This window comes from Pocillopora damicornis, chromosome 6 (genome assembly GCF_964200805.1).
Source record: "Pocillopora damicornis chromosome 6, jaPocDami1.2, whole genome shotgun sequence".
In the NCBI taxonomy this organism is placed as follows: Eukaryota; Metazoa; Cnidaria; class Anthozoa; order Scleractinia; family Pocilloporidae; genus Pocillopora; species Pocillopora damicornis.
Window position 1 is genome coordinate 11678843 of NC_142675.1, and position 19748 is coordinate 11698590.

Below are 19748 nucleotides of genomic sequence, written 5' to 3' on the forward strand. Positions count from 1 at the left end.
GCACATACAAGATTTCAACAGAACCCTTGTGAAGAATTTGAAGAGATTCTGAACAAGTGCAAACTTGAGTAACAAAAGATTTCAACAATAAAGCCGATGGATTAATGATGCGTTCGAGGGGGAGATGGCTCGAATATGGGAAAAAGAATACAAAGTATTTTTTAAGTTAGGAGAAAAGAAACCATACAAGGAAGCTTTGTCTAAGTGGAGTTATTACAACAAATTATGAAAAATTACCAGACTCGTCTTCAAAATATTATAAAAACCTGTATAGAAGGAAAGTTAATACGGTGCAGCCTAATATTTTGGAAAACTTTCTTGGTCAAGTTAGAATTACAAAATTATCTGAGGAAGATAGACTAAGTTGTGAAGGACTCATAACTATTGAAGAATGTGTTAAAGCACTGGATACTTTTGAAAAAGGAAAGAATCCCGATTTTTTTTCCTCCGCTCGTTATTAAAGGTAATAAATTCGTTTACTTTAACAAAGGAAAACATACATCATTCACTAGTCGCGTATATGAAAATGGACACCACGGAAACAGAACTTATTTAAGGCAGAGAATATTGCTTTTTAAAATAGGAAACCGACCTTACTTTAGAGATACTTTACATATAAAACATACCTTATTAGTCTGGGCATGAAACAACCCAACTGACTGGTTACGAATTGACCAGGCTGGTACCTTGTAAAAGGGATCTTCGGTTAGAAGTAGACTACGAGTGCTCCGTCCTTTTCGGGCGATGTCAAAAAAAAAAAAAAAAAAAAATCAGCGGAAGCAAAATTTATGTAAGCAGGTCGCGGAGAGTTACGAAAAGTCGAGATCGTACTTTTCGTGTGCCTCACACCCAGAGGCTCGCGCGGCCATCTTAGTATAGGTTAAAGTAGCTGTCTTGAACTCAAGACATAAAATAGGTCACCGTTATGATACTTTATTAACTCGATTCATTACCGCGGCGTTTATTACATATTTAATGTATTCGAGAAGGCATTTGTCGAAGGGTATAATCCATTTAACTCACCCCATCACTCTATTACCCATTATTACCATTCCTGTCAACTTTTGGGAAAATCTGCTTACCCGGCGACACTTAAAGCTTGGGCATATTCTACGCTTGCGTGCACGTATGAGGTCTGGATAGAGTGTTTGTCAGCAAAGAAGTATTCACACTTTTATTCTGTCTGCTAAATAGCGGCTTGTGTATAATCAATAAGTGAGATCTAAGATCAGGAAAATTTACTGGTGGACTAAAAATGGGCTGAGACTAAAACTGCATGCATAAGGTTTGTGCACGTGTTGCGGATATGAGCCACTCAGATGTGAATATTCTACGAGGGCGGGAATATTTCCGGTAGTGGACCATGAAGATAAAACAGGAAAGGATGGAGTAATGAATATTACAACCCTATGACATCATGTTCTATTTTCCTTATAGAAGATATTTCTTCAGTTTCATATATCATATATTTCTAAACTTTTAGTCTTGGAAAGACAAACGATTTTGTACTAACGAGTGTAAGAGCTGCAACCCAAATTTTTACCCCTAGCGTTAGAGACTTTTTATAAGTTTTTTACACAAAACGTATTTTATTTTAGAATATGCTTACGAATCCAAACGAAATATAATCCAATGTTGTATCTGCTGTCCCTTTCGTTCTATTTCGAAATTGGTAGCTGAATCTTTTTGTCGCGAAAAATTTTCTTGATTGATTAAGGTGGCACGACAGGGAAAACAATCATTTTTTGAACCAGCGGTTTAGCCACGTGTAATAGTGTTCATCAAGAAAAGTAAGTCTTTCGCCATGTACCGTTCAATTTCATCAATCGATCGAGAAGTTAAAGAAATTTAACAATAATTGCAAGCAGATTCTGCAATCTTACAGAATTTCAGTTATCGGCGCTGCAAAGGATGATTAACGAGAAAGTGAAAAGAAAGCCTGTACCCACACTTTGCTACGCTGCTGAGATGGCTTCAGAATGGCTCGATCAACAGCAAAACAGAAAATGAATTATGACGATATGAGCGCAGGAAATCTTTTAATGAAAACGTGCGCCTTTCCGCTTCTTGGTGCTTTTGATCTCTCAGGCTCCGCCTTAAGAATAGAAAAAAAAAACGCGCGCCATTTTTCGAACACAACTAGCCGAGTTACCTCACCCACCCGAGGGTTCCATACCTCCATGTAATCAGACCATCAAGAATAAATATAAATAATTTGATTTTTGCCTTTTCAGGTAAAGCCGAAGAAATGGAGAGAGAGCGGAACTAGGAGGATTAGAGTTCTTCATTCCAATCTCAATTCATCACAAAATGATACTTATTAGCCATATTTTCCCTATTTTCATTAGGCTTTTAAGAAATTTAAATCGATAAGATATAATAAGTTCTGGGCCGTTTGTAAAACCACTGGTCCACACTATCCGTTCGTGGTTAATAATTGTTGACACGAGACGAGCAAAATCTGGTAAATCTATGACTGTTATGAATTAGGCTCTGAAAATTACACATCTACATTACAGGTCTGAATGCCTCAATAAAGTTTAATGAAGTGTAAATCGACGCAATTGGTATTTTTTCGCCCTCATGGGCCGTTTAAAGCGTCATTTACGAAATTAATTTTGGCCGGAGGCCGCTAAGAGATCGAAAGAGAAGAAAGGGAGACCTCGTCACCAATCAAATGTTTTGCATTTAACTACAGGTAGTTTTTAATGGTTTAACAAATCGTTATTTCACAAGATGAATAATATACACTTATGTTAATTCCCTCTTACTTACGATCTATTAGAGCTCTGCAAATAGGTGACATCACCACTATCAACATTTTGCCCCTATATTGTATTTAACCAGTAGATTGTATGTTGCTGTGCATCTGTTCAGTTATGGATCACAGATGGCATTAAAATGTGGTGAGAACAAAAAAGCGGCATGCAAGGTGCAGCTGAGTGTGTCACTGATGTTAGCAACAATGCAATATGAACTAGACAAGCTAATTACAAATTTTGCTCCCATCGTTTCTGCGACCTTCAATAACTTTCAGGGCTTTCCCTCTTGATGAAGACATAGCGTAAAGATTGTGTTCTGACTGTTTAGGGAAAGAAAAGAATATAAGCTTATTCTCACTGGCTCTATTGGAAAATCGACAGAACACAAACATAACAGCTCTCAAAAGAGGACACCTTTATACATATTAATTCTTTAACAATACATTGAAAGAGGTTTGCAGATCGTTTACAATTTAACAATCACAGGATTCAATGGCATCAAGATATTGAATTCTGCACAGTTTTGAGATCTTAAAAGGTAACACTGGCTATGTCAGGAATGAAGTCAAGCTCATTTGCTGTTGAGGGATATATGTAAAAATGATCGTCGCGTCTTGTCGAAAACAACTTTAAAATTTCCAAGCAAAGCCTAATGTAATCAGTAGCTCTTATATAGGATTTTGACTACCTCCCAACATATCCTGGAGTTAGCAGGTAATTTTTAACAACTGAGTTGAAAACGTAAATTAGCCACCGTAAAGGGTAAAAAAGCTGACGTTTCGAGCGTTAGCCCTCCGTCAATCGCTCTGACGAAGGGCTAACGCTCGAAACGTCAGCTCTTTTACCCTTTACGGTGGCTAATTTACGTTTTCAACTCAGTTGTTAACACTAAATTATCTGCTAAACTCTCCCACCGACGCAGCACCACAGTTTCTTTAGAAACTTATCCCTTTATCCTAGAGTTAGCGGAGATTTGCAAAGAAAAGGCCTCCTTCTCGGCATAGTTTGCTCTTGAAATATGTTCTACAGACTCCTTTTATTCCACACAAATCGGGCATCTTAAATTCTCCGTCGTCTTTTTGTGCTCCTATAACTTAACATACACATGGAAACATAAACATTGTACGATTAAGGTATTGGTAAAACAGTCACAACACTCAATTGAATCCTTGATGTGAGTCATATCTTAGACCTTTTAGCAGTGGCAACACCGAGGATTGAATGGATGAAACTCGACGGCATTAAGGCTGCCAATGGCCTGTTAGTGTCATTATTTTTCCTGTTCTGAATGCGCATGCGCTAGTTATTATTAAGCCCCTATAATTTCATGCCACTTGAAGGAGAATATTTTAGTTCGCAGTTATATTGAAACAATTCACGTTTTCCGATTTCGTCAAAACAAGAACAGCTCTCCTCTAATTTTAAATAATCTCAAAGGCACAGCAATCTGCTGCTGTCGAAATAAGAATCATCTAAACACAGTTCAAACCGAGAACTGAACCGGAGGCCTTTAACGAGAAAGGGCTACAAGGTCACTCTTTCTTCTTTTAACGGCCTCTGGCCAAAAGTAATTTCGCAAAAACTATTTATATTTATTCATGAGGGCCTGTTTACATGTAAGTGAGGGACCTCAGGTAGGTGAGGGACCCCAGCTAGGTGAGGTACCCCGCCCAACCGTGGTCGTTTACATTTATACCCAAGGCGGAGCCTGAGAGATCGAGAGCACCAAGAAGCGGAAATAGGTCAGTGTCGTGAGACTTCCTGATCTGATGTCATAATTTACTTTCTGTTTTGCCTGTGGATCAAGCCTTTCTGAAGCCGTTTTAACAAAGTGCAGTTAGGCTTTCGACATATTTTCTCGTTTCTCTTGTGAAGCGCGAATGACTGAAATTTTGTGAGATCGCTGGTCTGCTTGCAATTGTTATTAAATTCTTTAGTTGTCAACTTCTCGATCGAATGCTATGATCGCTTGAACTTTGCACGGATAATTTTAATTCTGTTTCATTGAAATGTAAGACTTAAATAATTCACAGCTTAAAAGGGACAACGTCTTATTATGACTCATTGTCAAAAATTCTAAGTGAAACCAAGGAATCAGAATGTCAGTACCCTGTAAACATGTTGGGGGATAATTAAAATCGATGGAAACTGAGTGAGCCGTTTGATTTTTTAATTGTTTTTTTTATTTTAAAGAATGGTTAGGCCATTATAAACCCATTGCAACCATTTAGAAATTTTCATAAAAGTTAGGATTTTGTGATGAAATCGATCAGTACACGGCGAAAAACCAACTTTTCTTGAGGAACACCATCTAAACATGGTTAAACTGCTGGTTAAAATAATATCACTGTTTTCTCTACTGGACCACCTTAATCAATAAAGGAATTTTTTTACGACAAGAGATTCATCCGATAAATTTCAAAATATAACAAAAGGGACAGCAGATGCAACATTGAAATATCTTTTGTGTGGATTTGTTGGACATTTTAAAATAAAATACATGTTTGTGTAAAAAACTTATATTAAAAAAATCTATAACGATAAGGGGGGGGGGGAATTTAGGTTGCAGCTTTTGAACTTATTATTACAAAATCGTTTGTTTTTCCAAGACTAAAAGTATAAAAATATGTGAGAATATAAGAAAGCAGCACTTTTCCTATCTTTGCTGTCAAACAGCTTGTTTAAAAAAGTTGCTTAATCAGCAAAAAATATGGCTAAATGTAAAAGATATAAGGAAAATAAAAGATGGTGTCATAGGGCTCCAATATCCATTACTCCATCCCTTCCTCACACAGCAAGATCGTCAACATTAACTTAGAGTCGATCATCGTAATTTTTTAAGTTTATCAGCCCCTGTAAAAAAATAGACATACGAAAAAATATGAAAAATAGGTATAATTATACTATACTCAATTAAGCTTTCGAGGGTTCCTTCATTTTTTTTCCCAGAAAGAGTGTATATTGCTGTTACAATTAATTTTAGATAGTGAAGTCTTGGAATAATCATCGAAAAACCAACTAACCCTAAACCTAACCTGTGAAAAACCAAACCCAAAGTATTCACAGCTATCAATCAGAACAAAGTTAACATCAACACTAACCAATGAGAACTTAAAGTAAGATCTGGCATCCTCCTTGAAGCGCGGAAAAACGCGCGTGATCAAGCTGGGATTAGTTTTAGTTTTTACTTTCGATTTCCACTTTCGAAACTCAATTGAAAACTGCTCTGAAAGCGAAATAAATTGAAGCCATAAACTACGCTTGCAGGCCTTCATGGTGCCGCCGTTATCAAATTAACTTGACGGTGGTAGATTCTAACAATCAAACTTTGAAAAGGAAAAAAAGAACAGAGAGAGTCTCTTTGTAAACTCTACCATTCTACCTTGTGCTGGTTTTCCATTTCTTTGAGTTTGTTTCTCAGCTTCTCAAAAGATGGTCTCAAGTTAGGGTCGTCTTTCCAACATTTTGTCATAAAGTCATACCTAAAAGGACGTCAAAAAAAGAAGTTTAATTAGAAACGGTTCGACCCATCAAAAACTATTTTGGTCTAATAATTCCATCTTGTTATAATAGAGGACAAAAGATTTATACAACAGAAATCAACTGGTGATAGTGTACTTCTTCTTTTATTTCCCTTCGCAAGGCTGGTTCAATAAGCAAAGATGGTTTTATCTTTAGGCGCACATGAAACTCGAACAGAAAGCGGCACAAATACTTCTGATGTACGATAAAAGCCATCAAGAAACAATAATAAGATATTATCATACAACTTATCATCCACATGTTGTGGTTTAGACATTCTGTATCCCTCTTGAAGTAAGTTTGCAATGTTTCTTCCATCCATTCGTGGATACGGTGAACCACCTGAATAGAGCAGGTAATGATAGTACTTTAAAATGAAAAGCTCTACAGATGTATTTCCATTAGCAATTTTTTTTCGGCTAAGGCCAGCGACATGGTATGACCAAAAGCCAATTCTACAGAGACTGGTAAACCTTGCTTACTTCATGACTTCGTGTCCCCCCCAGTTACTGAGGCTAAAATGACTGGACTGGCAATCTGCCTAGTAACTTACCAATCGTGAAAATCTCATAGAGGAGAACTCCGTAGCTCCACCTGTAAAAGAAACGGGATGAATTTAAGGAAATAAAATTTCTTTCCTGCAAAAAAAATGTAATAAAATGTAAAATGTTAAAACATCTTTGGTGTTCAAGGGAAGGGGAAATAGGGTGGGGAGGGACACATGCGCAGTGTCAGAGGAGTTGATCCCTGGTCACTAACCATGAAATATGAGGATAACCACTCCTCACTGAGATGACCTCACACCAGCAAAACAAAAAGACCAAAATACAAAAGTAACCAAATAACTTTTTGCAGACCTGAAAAAAGTTCATAAAAAACCATTTTCATTGAGCTTAGTGCAGTGTCCATGTCTTCCTTGTACTCACACATCACTCTTGGTAGAATATTTTCCATAAAGCAACGCCTCAATGGCAGTCCATTTTACAGGGAGACGCCCCTGAATAAGAAGCAAAAATGCGAGGAGTTAGCGTAGTCCTTAAAAATTACTAATGCTCCCAACGGCGACAACACTGTAACGAAAGTTCTGGAAAACGGAACAGGATTTACTGAGATTTTATCTCAAATTTAATCAGCAGTTGTGAGGTCAGATTTGTTTGTGGTTTGATATCCGGGTCTTTGTAGTAAGTATCATTCAATCCACGGCTCTTTCTCAGGTAACCCAGCAGATCCCCAAAAGGAACATATTCGATCAGCACAAACAGTGGCTCTAGGGAGACAAACAGATTTCCGCGAATACTTGATTATATGCCGCAGATGGAAGCAAAATTAACAATAAACGTCATTCTACAATAAACGCCACAGCCACTTAGAAGAGTACGACAATTATTCAACGTTTATAAGAAAATAAAATATCAACTATCATATAACTCGGTAATATTCACAATTCTGGTGAGTCTATTTTAGAAGCAAAGTAGCCATAAGTTTCTAAACTCGGAAGATTAATTGTGAAGGAGTAAAATGTCGATGCCACTGAACTGACATCGTATCAAACTTTTATTTAAAGCGGGTCATGTTTATCTTCAAGGTCTACTACCGGAAAGGTTCCCGCCCTCATAGAGTACTCACATCTGACCGGCTCAAATCCGCAACACGTGCGCAAACCTTAAGCACGCAGTTTTGCCGGGTGTCGGCCCATTTTTGGTCCACCAGTAAATTTTGCTGATCGTAGATCTCACTTATTGATTATACATATGCTGCTGTTTAGCGGACAGTATACAACTGTGACTACTTCTTTGCTGTCAAATTAACTCTATCGAGACCTCACACGTGCACGCAAGAATAGAATATGCCCAAGCTTTAAGCGTCGGTCAGCCGATTTTCCCAGAAGTTAACAGAGATGGAAATAATGGGTAATGAAATGATGGGGTGAATTAAATGGACTGTACCAACAAAGACCTCCTCAAAAACAATAAAAACGTAATAAACGCCGCGGTGATCAATCGAGTAAATAAGGTACCCAACGAGTGACATACTATGAATTGATTTCAAGACAGTTACTTTAACCTAAACATAGAGGGCCACGCGGACCTCTGGGTGTGAGGCACACGAAAAATGGGGTATCTACTTTTCGTACCCATCACTTCTTGTGTCGATTTTGTTTCCACTAATTTTTTTTTTACTTCGCCGAAAAAAGATGGAGTACTCGTCGTCTACTTTTACCCAAAGATACCAGTCGTTTGCTTGGTTCTTCGCCCTGTTTCAAAAAAGCACCCTCCTGTTGCCTACCAAGAGTAAATAAGCACCCAGGCGCCAAATCGAATCATTACGGTATACCATATAAATTAAGAGGAAAGATATCTTAAGCTCAAACACCAACATAACGAGAAAAATGAAACTAATTTTTTTTTCGGTAACCATAGCTGATAATAAACTTTTCAGTATTTACCAGACTTGGTAACGCATCCCAAAAGTTTGATAACGTAACGATGAGGTTTAAGTTGTTTCATCAATTCAAGTTCAGACAGCAAGTCCTTTCTCTCTGATTCAGATGCTTTTTCTGCAAGAGGATTTCCGGTCAATCATAGTCGAATAACATTTCAATAATACCATTATCTATCGAATTATCTTAGTAAACGTACACAGATGAATTAATCATTACATTACATACATAGAGATTGATAGATAGAAAGATAGACAGATAGATAGATAGATAGATAGATAGATAGTTCGATAGACAGACATACATATGGAGAGATTGATAGATAGAAAGATAGACAGATAGATAGATTGAAATAAAGAAAGATCGATAGATGGAATGATAGAGAGATAGACAGATAGATGTATAGATTGATAGATTGCTAGACAGATAGACATACAGATAGACAGACGGAAAGACAGACAGACAGACACATAAATAGATATCATGCGACTCTACCATACATCATATTCAAGGTGCTTTTCTTTGTCAACGTAAAGCGCCTAGGCTCCAATATGTAACCATCATTTAAAAGGGAATGTTTAAATTACATCCTAAAATTCCATCGCTACATCAACTAGAACAAGCTTCAAGCTACAGCTGTATGGACATAACTGTGGACTAATCATATAGATTGTGATTACTTTAAACAGGAGTTCGGAAATTATGCAGAAGCACATCGTCAAAATCAAAATAAACGGAACAATTTGGACAGACTTCTAAGTCAGTTCAAAGATCAAGTAAAACATGACTTTATTTCTTGGTACCTTTCAACATTTTGACAGCTACGAGTGTCTTCTCGGATCTTCCTTGTAGATTAACGGCTGTTGCCTTGGCAACGTGACCAAAAGCACCTTTACCAACGATCTGCTTTATCGTCACATGTTCTCTAGGAATCTCCCAAGAGCGTGTGTATGGATTAAGAGAAGTGTACTCGCTGATTTGTTCGGTGCTGAGTGGACTGGCATCTGCTATCACTCGTGAACGAGTTCTGTCATCCAGTGCCATGTAATGGCTTTGAGAAAGTTTAGGCAATTTGACTGCAATCTTAAAGGCAAAGTTGTTTTCAATCAACAAAAGATAATAAACTACCCAACTTGCTCAGAAATTTATAAAATCTTCAAATCAGCTGTCTTATGAAAATAAACCACTATTATTTGAAAATATCAATGAATAATAGACTTAAAATTTGCATCGATCATAACTTTCTGGGTTCGGGTATGAACTGTAAACTACAGCGGGAAGACTCTCAGTAAAGACAGCAAAATAAAACAAAACACACCTAGGACTACAGGAAAATGTATCTATCTATGAAGATATAAGATTTCATCACATAACTTACATTAGTACTTCCTCCTGTTTCATTACTTGAATTTCCAAATGTTCTGAAACAGCAAATATATCACAAAGCATTAAAAGTTTTATTTCTTCCAGTTACGAGCAGTGGAGAAAAATAACATGTGCTAAGAGTGGTTTCCTGCGACCGAAGAAAACAGACTCTATCCTTATGAACCTTCTAAATATATTATGGTGAATGATAACAGTATTATGGGCAGAGTAACTAAAATTTATTTTCCAATTAAGGCTCGACAAATTTGTCAACCTTTAAGACTACCTTATCAATCACCTATCATTATAACAGAATACTTTTGGAGCAATGATAATTATAATAATGGTAATGACAAAGATAACAAGAATGATGATAATAATGATAATATGATAATAATAATAATAATAATAATAATAATAATCAAAAGTATAAAATTCTCGATTAGTTACCACAAGCCCCAATTTAGGCTCCAATGGGACAGTGTATGTGTCATGCTTGTCAATAGTGTGGGTGTTAAAATTGTTCAAATGATCAAGCCATAAAGGAACAACGCTAATAGACAATGCATTTCAATATAAAAATCTCACCTTCTGTTCATCCCCACCTCTATAGTGAAAATAAAGGACAAAACAAAACAGAAAAATTAAAGGAAACCGAAACAAAACAAACAATAAATAATTGACATCAAGCAAAATTTCTCTCTCACAAGCAAAGTAAAGTCTGTTTGATGTACATCAAATATAGTGAAAGTGTACAAAGTCATGCAAGGTCCTCTAACTATAACTAGCTAACCACAAAATAGACAACAAAAAACAAATTATTAGTTTACAATACACTGTTTAAAGTTAAAAATACAAAAATTGCTTAAGCAAAGATCATATTGTAGTGGAAAGTGAACTGAAGATATACTTAGTCCTAGAAAAAAGGAAAAATATAAAAGATATATTTTCTAGGATGCCAAAACTAGTGTTCATTTCAGAGCATAACATGTATGCAACACTCACCTTCAGTGCCTTTCATGTTGCGCCTCTTTTTCCTGCAAGTCCACCAAACTAATATTCCAGCAATGGCCAGTGCAGCAAATGATCCAAACACTGCACCAACAACAATACCTATGGCACGTACAATGTGTGATAAGCTTCAGATAATTTTTTTCCAATGATCTTATCATAAAGAATCTGCCTCTGTACTCCTGTTATGGTCAGGAAACATTTGGAATTCAGTCAGAACTCAATTTATCTTCTTCCCACAATTTTGTGTTTCACAATTCATTACAGTAGCATCGGAATAAACTTTAAGGCGTGAGGAGAAACTCTACAGAGGTTTATTTCTACACAAAAAATGTCAACTGCCATGAAACATGAAAACGAGGCTGAAAAACGTCATACACAACAATTACATACATGAAACTCAACAGGCTGCAATGCGTAATTATGTACTCACTCAGAAAAAAAATGGGGATACGATTTCTGCCCATGTAAGGTTAAAAGAAATACTGAATAGTATAATGAATATTATCCTATATTTACAAGCTCTTAAACTACAACTTCCAATTGGTTATTCATGGAAAAAATAAAATAGAGCCAACCAATCCACAAGCTTGTACATAAAGTCAAACATAATCAGATCTCACCTTTTTCCATGGCTAGGGTTGGTTGTATAAGCAAAATGAAACAGAAAAAAAGAAAACCATGATTATAATCTGTCACCATTACCAATATTTAAAGCTCATTAAAAGTAAACCTACAAAATTTTTCCCTGAACCATAAAGATATATTAGTATTAAGGTATGTAACACAATCAAAATTATGTCTTTGGACTTAAAATTAAAGTTCAATTCAGTTGGACAGTAACCGTTTTTTTGTTATTATAATTATTATTTTCAGGAAACTAAAAGTCATAGATGTCTAGAGTACAAAATCAGATTAAATTACTCTTTGCTTAAAGTATGTACAAAGTCTGGCATTTGTCATTAAAGAATGTTTCATCTGTTTTTGTCTCACTTGGAAGCTCTAAAGACTCTACAAAACATACACTCAATTAATCTGAGGAAAACAAGCATGGCTGCCACTTTTTTGGACTCATTTAGGCCAAACATTATTTTTTCCGATTAACTATCCCAGAAAAAAAGATGTAAATGAACTATGTTCTTAAACCTCTGAACAAAAGTGAATTTAAGCAGATAAAGAGCACAAGATAATTATTCAGAAACATACTAACTATTTGTTACATGTTTACATAGAAATCAACAGTTAATTTGAAGAAATGTACAACAACAGGGCGCACACACGATGCATACACTTTCCTATTAGTGCTCAAATTGGGGCTGGTTGTGGTTGTGGTTGTTATCATTACCATTATACACCAAGCTTTCAGATCTCTATATAAACCTGCCACAGTATTAATTTTGAGTTAAATACAGTAACTTTAAAATTTTTCTACAAGGCAAAAAATATGCTTACAACCAAGTACAGGGCAAGGACATTCATTTACCAACTTGCAAAACTTTTGTATGAAGTGTTATGAGGACTTACCCCCATGGGACCTGTCAAGTGGTGAAGTGGCACCTCCACCTGTTGGTTCCACATCAGGTGTTTTCCCTTTTATGGCTGCAACACTTAACTCTCCCAGCTTTCCATCTTTCAAAGTGTCATTGAGTGTTATGATAACATCTTGTTCCTTTGCAGAGGAGTTGAATTTCAGTGCAAGGTCAACAATGATACTTCCACACCTTGGGACAGACATGAAATCAAAAACATAAAGACCATAAAGTAAAATTTCTAAATTCATATTTGGAAGTGAGAGCAACTGGCAATTATCTAAATCTCATTAATTCACATACCTCACACCTATCAACTGCACTCCTTCATAGCCAGGTTTATCAGCAAAAGCCTCCTCAAGCTGCAAGTAAGCATTTCTATCATTTGTCTTAAAAATTTTAGTGTACATGTATTACACATAAACAAATGAGGATAACACCAAATGTTATGTACTAAATTGAACATGGCTGTTTTGCTGAGAATCAGTCTCTGAATATTAATCAGTTGTTTCTTAAAAGTGCTAATTCAATGAATAATTGTTCTTCTTCTTGTCAATTACTTCCTATTTTAATTTGGAAAGAAAACACCAGGCCTCTTATTGCCCTAAATACAGACCATGAGCAAACACTGACTAATAGGAAGATTTAAGCTTTTCAAGTTCAAGACTTGATAGAATTAACTCTGACAGACTGCGTGCAATCTAGGAATTAAAGAAACAATTAAAAACTTAACAGATCAAGTGAAGCTCAACACAGGCACACAGTATAGTGTAAGAAAACAAATCCCTCCAATTTAAACTAGTATATGTTTAGTTAATAGCTTTGATAACAATATCTGAGTTATGTGTACATCAACTTACTGGTTTTTTTAATTTCTCCAGTAATAAGGACTGGTTGTATTTTCTATCCATACATGTTTCACTGATGATGACAATAGTTATGTTAATCACATTTCCTCCAATGTCTGCGAAGTAAGAGAATATGATCATTTCCAAAAAATTTACTCAATCTTTTTATTGATACAGGTATTCCATTTGGTAAATATTTTAGGATCATTCTAAGTTTATTTAAGCTCAAAGATGATTGAGAAGTCTGTTGCTTTCAGTAAGCAGCTTGTAACAAGAACAACTGGGGTTTCTGCCATATCTTATATGATCCTGGGTGACGGTCACTTTCTCATCATTTCTCATTGGTGGATTGTGTTGATTGCTTGTCAAATGACAAATTGTGTTATTGTCCTTTTTCTCTAAGCATATGAACAAGAGAAACAGCCTAGCAAAAATTTTGAAAATGTTTGTACATTGAAGCAAAACAATGTAGGGGAAAAGTCAGTAGCTCATATCAAACTAACTTTTTGCTTTCAACATCCCACACAATTACAATTTTTCCTGTACCTTATAAGAAGCCCTGACTATAGTTTTCCCCTACTTTTGATACTCAACCCTGTATAAGCTATCCGAAGTTTTATTACTGCAATGCTTTCTTTGCATTTTTCATGTAATAAAATGATCAATATTGTGCATTACTATTTAAAGAAAACAGAGAGTTATCCATTATGACAAAGTATTAAGGCACTGTATGGGCTTTTGCAACCTGACAGGCTTAAATCCCTGGTTCAACTTGGAGAACCCAATCAATATGTCATGTTGGTACATGTATGAAGATACAGTTGTTATATGCATGACTGCAATGTACATGTGACTTACAAACACTGGCAGTTCTTGAATCATTTCCATATACATTGGCCACTCTGCAGGTATAGCTGGTATCATTAAGGACTTGTGAAATATGAAGAGTATTCTTGTCACAAACTTGTTCTGGGTCACATGGAATCCAAGTGTAAGTAGGTGGAGGGTTCCCTTCTGCTTCACAGTTAAGAGTTAGACTTTGTTGTAAACCAACCATATACTCATGTTGAAAATCAACAATCTTTGGTGGATCTGTACATCAAATTGGAAAGTAAAAAATAATATTAAAAAACAGCATCTACACAAAGATACATCTGAGTGACTTGTCTTCCATAGCTACTGTAAGGGTTTTAACCCTATCAGTACACTTATATACAAGAGGATATTCTTTATCTAGTCTAACATTTTTTTAGTTCATTTCACTTATGTGGGGTTTGCAAAAACAATTTCTTCTAATTTGTTGGTGTATTGTAGTTTCAAGTTACCTAGATATTAACTGGGTGATCCTCTTGCCATTCATAGATGCATGTTAAATAAATTACAGGTCATCAAAGTTTCATTGTATCCAATAATTAAACAGATAACTTTTTCAGGTTGTCACTCAGAAAGCCATTGATATGTTGAACTGGACTGTGAAAGATTTTCACATCAGCATCAACTGAACATATTTGCTAACACAGATAGTGAAGCACTAGAGTCTCCTAACACAACATCTAATCTTAATTTTAAGAGGAGTTTACACTAACAGGGGTGGGAGAACATCTCCCATGTAACATGCCAGCGCTTCAAGCTGCAACCATTTTGGTCCCCATGGCGAGTGAAAAATATATTTGACAACTAAAATTTCAACAAAAGTTGCCAGTTGGCAATCAAGAGATAAAAAAAAGAAGGGAAAAATGTGAAAAAATTTATTGATCCTTGGAAAAATTATCAATGAATTAACTGTTAGTTAGCACTTCTTACATGTACATTCCTTTCATATGTAACCATATGATAATGAAATATGACATGCTCCTTACCACGGATGGAGCTTGGAAAAGAGCTCTATACAACAGCTGACTGTTTATATTTTCCGAGCAACAAAAACATAAATATGTTTTCATCAGCATTTTTATTCCAAAATTTTTTGATGGTATTTCCAATTTCCAAGATGCTTTGCACCCAAAAGCAAGCAGTTACAAATCATGTATTCTATTTAGTTATGCCACATGAGATTGAAGTTGTGAAAAGTAAAATTCTTGATGAAGGGCCAGTTCCAAAAAAGGCTTAAGTAGCCTCCAGTACCAGTCAACCTAACCTTCTAACCTTCAATTTTACAGTAAGAAGTATCATGACTAAATATCTAGTAACTAAAGATATTGTTCACAACATTAAAGGATTTAATACCACTATTACAGCTTACTTCAAAGAAGAGATATTTCTCTATTCCCACTCTCATGACTATTATTAGTATACATGAACAATCTTTAATCATCAAGGGATATAGGTTTCTTTTTAAGGGGAGGGGAAGGGACTGCAACCAAAATTATTGAAGGTTCCCAAAATGAATTTTTTTGAAAAATTGAGCTTGGAGCCCAGCATGGATGTACTTAGCCAAAAATCAATACAAGTAAATGACAGCACACATTAGAACACAGAAGATAGTATAAGAAAATTGTATCTGTGTCTAACATTAGTCAATGTTTTCCAGTGCATACTCACAAGTAACATTCACATAAACTGTTTGATCCTCTGGTTTACCAAAGCCATTGTCTGCTGTACAGGTATAATTTCCAACATCAGTCCTGTTAATGTTTGTTATAGTCAGCACCTTTCCTTCTTGCACCACACCAGTATTTCCTTGGTTTCCAGGCTTCTCTTTGGTCCAAGCGATCTTTGGTTCTTCTCGACTCGATACTTCACAGATTAACTGCAAATTGTCCCCTTCAAGAACTGTTGTTTTACCTCTAATCCCAGTGATACTTAATGGAACTAAGAGCAATCAAACAATCACATGTAAACTTCAAGGATAATTGAATGGCATGTAGTGATAATAGTGATAATATACAATTTTAAAATCTTCTTCGCAAACCTTGCACATGCAAACGGCCCTTGCGAACTGTCAATTCCCAGTTTTCTGGGAATTCCTAGGAATTCTCAAAAATTCCCAATTATGCAAATAACCCTTGCAAACTGAATTCCCAGTTTTCTGGGAATTCTCAAAATTCCCAACCATGCAAATAAGCTCTGATTTAAAAAGCTTGGAATTACTGGGAATTTCCAGGAAAGGAAGACTTCAGTTTTGTGAGGACTTGGAATTCCTAAGAATTCCTAGGAATTCTCAGCTATACAAACTACCTATAATTTAAGAAGGGTGGAATTCTTGGGAATTTCTGGGAATTGAATTTGAGGCAATTTAAATACCCTGAGGTCCACATAAATTCTAAGAAATTCTCAATACCTTGAATGTGAAGGTTTTAAGAAAAGGAGTAATTTCAGAAGCTTAAAACTTTGGCTCAATAAAAGGTATGCTATACAAAATTTACCAAAAGATACTCATACATGTATATGTTTATGACTCACGGTAATGAATCTTGCAATCTGATTGGTTCTTTAACCAATCAGTATTTTTCTATCTCTGCCCATGGGCCATGGTAATGCTCTTGTGAGCCGCTGAGTACATCCCTACTTTCGCTGCCATTTTTCATAAATAATCTTGTTTTTCCAGCTGGGCAGTATTTTTAAGTGAAGATGTTGGTCACAACCTCAAGCTGATAAATAACTTATTAATCCTCTCTTTTCACTCTCTCAAATCACTTTGGTTGACAGAAAAAATATTGGTTTCAGAATGAATTTGTATTAGCAAAAGTGTTGTTACATGACAAGCAGCCTAAAAACCGTCCATAATTAATTTTAATCATTCACAAAATGTACCTAGAAAGTTAAACATGAGGTATTTGGTTAAAGTTTAACTAATTGATGGAAGTTTCATTTATTTAATCTTCTCAAACAATTTGTTCATAGTGAAAGAGCGAGCAAACTTTTGATTTCAGTTTTATACAACAAATATATGCTCTTGGTGAGTCTTTCCAAGTCTGTTCAATTTGGACATTTGTACCGTAAATTGCACAACAGAAACTGGAGGAATTCAATGAAAAAAGGCCGCATTAAATCTTATTGTGTCTTGTTGAAGTGCATCATTCAAATTTAGCTTTTGTGGAGGAAAGACCAGATTTGCACACCCCATAGCAGCAAACAAACAAGAAAACTCTCACAACTTCAAAATAAAAAATTTGAATTTACTCACAATCACTTTCCTTGCCATTAACTTGATGAACAGAGGTAAATCTTCGCACATGAATTAATCGTCGATGAGAGTGAATATGTTCTGTTAGATCATAGACTGTTTTTGAAGAAAACATTGCGACAGTCCTTGCCAAACTAGTTTTGTTGTTTTTCAAAAATGTACATACTCTTTTTTTTTCCCTTACATGCTCTCTGATTGACAGGTGTCAGATGGTGACAGACACTTGTAAAGATAATGTTTCAAAGTTTGTTTGGAAGCCTTTAAAATGATCTTTATAATAACTCAAATGAAAATGTTTTGGTGAAGCATCTCTCTTTAATTTGCATCACCTCTATTTTATAAATACCATTTACTCGCTCAAAAACTGTTCTGTTTATGGACGATCTTACTGTATTTACAGCCCTAAATCATTCATATTCTTTCGGAAAGAATTTCACTATGTTAGAAAAATAAATAAATATATTAATTACCCGCTAAGGGTCGGTCTGTTTGAGACCTCGGTCACAGTTTTTCACCATAAGGTCCTCTGTGGACATATATCTGTTCCAAGTTATGAAAAACTGTGACCCTTGAGGGACAAATTATATTCAAGGACAAATATGCAAGCATGTTTTTGCACAAAATAGAGGCTGTTGTTTTCATTATCCTACAAATATTTTGCAATGCATGTAAAAAAATTTTTTACAAGCATGGCATCCTTTGTTTTAAGGCAAAGTCCCCATCTAACCTCAACAACTAAAAAACACAACAGCAAAGTGTACCATTGAAAACTGCCTCAAATATAACGTGTCATGCACAGCAAAATCCATATCCAATTAATCAAATTAATTTGTTGAAAGGAATGCTGAGGTCTTTAGCGTGAAGAATTACTCTTGTCTTCCAAAAGTCTACTTACACTTCCACTGGGCCCAAAGGACAAAAGCTGGATAATATCATGTTATAGTTTTGAATGGTGTGAATCTCGAAAAGTCAGTGAAACGTTTAAGCTTACCTGTGACTTGCACCTGAATTGCACGTCTCCATTTATCAGCACCAAGATCAGTCAACTCACAGCTAAATTCTCCGATTGACTTATCGTCAGCAGTAGTCACTTTAGAGATCAACAGAGAAACGCTTTGTGGAGTCGAACTTACGCTGAAGCGTTGCCGAAAATTAGAACTAACAGGACCAGCTTGTCCATTTGATGAAATGACAACTATACCATCACCATTAAATTGTAAAAGAACTGAAACTAAACTTGACGTCAGACTGTAGTTCCAATTCAATGTGGCAGAGGATCCTTCATCAACCTGTAACTTGCCAGGGGTGAGCACTTCAGCTGGATTCAATGTTGTCTTCACCGGAGTTGGTTCATACCATGTGACACTTCCGCCATCTGAGGGAGAATATTTAGATCGACGCTAAATTACAACGATTCATACTTTCGATTTTATCCAAACAAGGATACGACTCCTTGGATTTGAATTCAAACACCGTATACATTCTGAGAGCCACAACAATCTGCTGCTGTCGAAATAAAATTAAGCTAAAAAAGGTACATTATGAGATGAACCCAGAGAAGAAAGTAAACACACAATATTCGATCAAAATCCCGGTTAAATACATTACCTGTGAATTGAGGTATAAGTAAGACCCATGCAAAGATAAATTTAAAATGAAAAATCATTTAAGAAATGTCCTTGATATCCAAAGATGAGTATACTGAAACAGACAGAGACTTTCATCGCCACAAGTCAACGACGAAGAAGGAACAAAGTGGAACTAACACGAGAACTGATTGGCTGTAGGGACGTTTGGGAAGACGAAGAATGGAAAGGACTACCAACACTGGATATGGGACTAGCTGTTTTACAAACTGCCCAGAATCTAATGAAGCCTTTTAATTTAAAAATACGGCACGACTATATAAAAATAGAGAAAATATGTCCGTAAATTTTTACCTTTGAAACGATTTGATATTTAAATGACAAACCCTTAGTTGCAGCCTACTTGTGTAGAAATATTTTCGGTTCCCTCTCATTTCGAGTTCTGACTTCACTCACACGAGATATTCAATGTGAAAAGTTTATTTAGAGGGTTTCCTATAGGTTTTCGAGATCCGTGATTAGGCTTATTTGAAGACCGGGACCCGGGAATTTACAGTAA

The 19748-nt window shown here is 35.8% G+C and overlaps 1 protein-coding gene across 1 annotated transcript; it reads right to left on the bottom strand.

Annotated features, from left to right (window-relative positions):
- Positions 1 to 6183: 6183 nt before the first annotated feature.
- Positions 6184 to 19371, bottom strand: LOC149043978 (fibroblast growth factor receptor 3-like). The gene is made up of 17 exons (XM_089209050.1): positions 19212 to 19371; positions 18595 to 18978; positions 16019 to 16288; positions 14336 to 14569; positions 13490 to 13593; positions 12933 to 12991; positions 12625 to 12821; positions 11724 to 11735; positions 11095 to 11202; positions 10678 to 10696; positions 10103 to 10145; positions 9528 to 9807; positions 8731 to 8841; positions 7211 to 7551; positions 6838 to 6878; positions 6530 to 6626; positions 6184 to 6244 (listed from the first exon to the last, which is right to left on the bottom strand). The coding sequence occupies exons 1-14, from the start codon at positions 19267 to 19269 to the stop codon at positions 7388 to 7390; spliced, it is 2043 nt and encodes a 680-aa protein (XP_089065176.1). The 5' UTR covers positions 19270 to 19371; the 3' UTR covers positions 6184 to 6244; positions 6530 to 6626; positions 6838 to 6878; positions 7211 to 7387.
- Positions 19372 to 19748: the final 377 nt, after the last annotated feature.

Coding starts and splice junctions, on each gene's coding strand:
- LOC149043978 (XM_089209050.1), bottom strand. CDS start 19,269: ATGATTTTTCATTTTAAATTTATCTTTGCATGGGTCTTACTTATACCT. Junction 12,822..12,932: donor GTGCAGTTGATAGGTGTGAG/GTATGTGAATTA, acceptor GTCTGTCCCAAG/GTGTGGAAGTATCATTGTTG. Junction 9,808..10,102: donor AAACAGGAGGAAGTACTAAT/GTAAGTTATGTG, acceptor TTTGCCTTTAAG/ATTGCAGTCAAATTGCCTAA.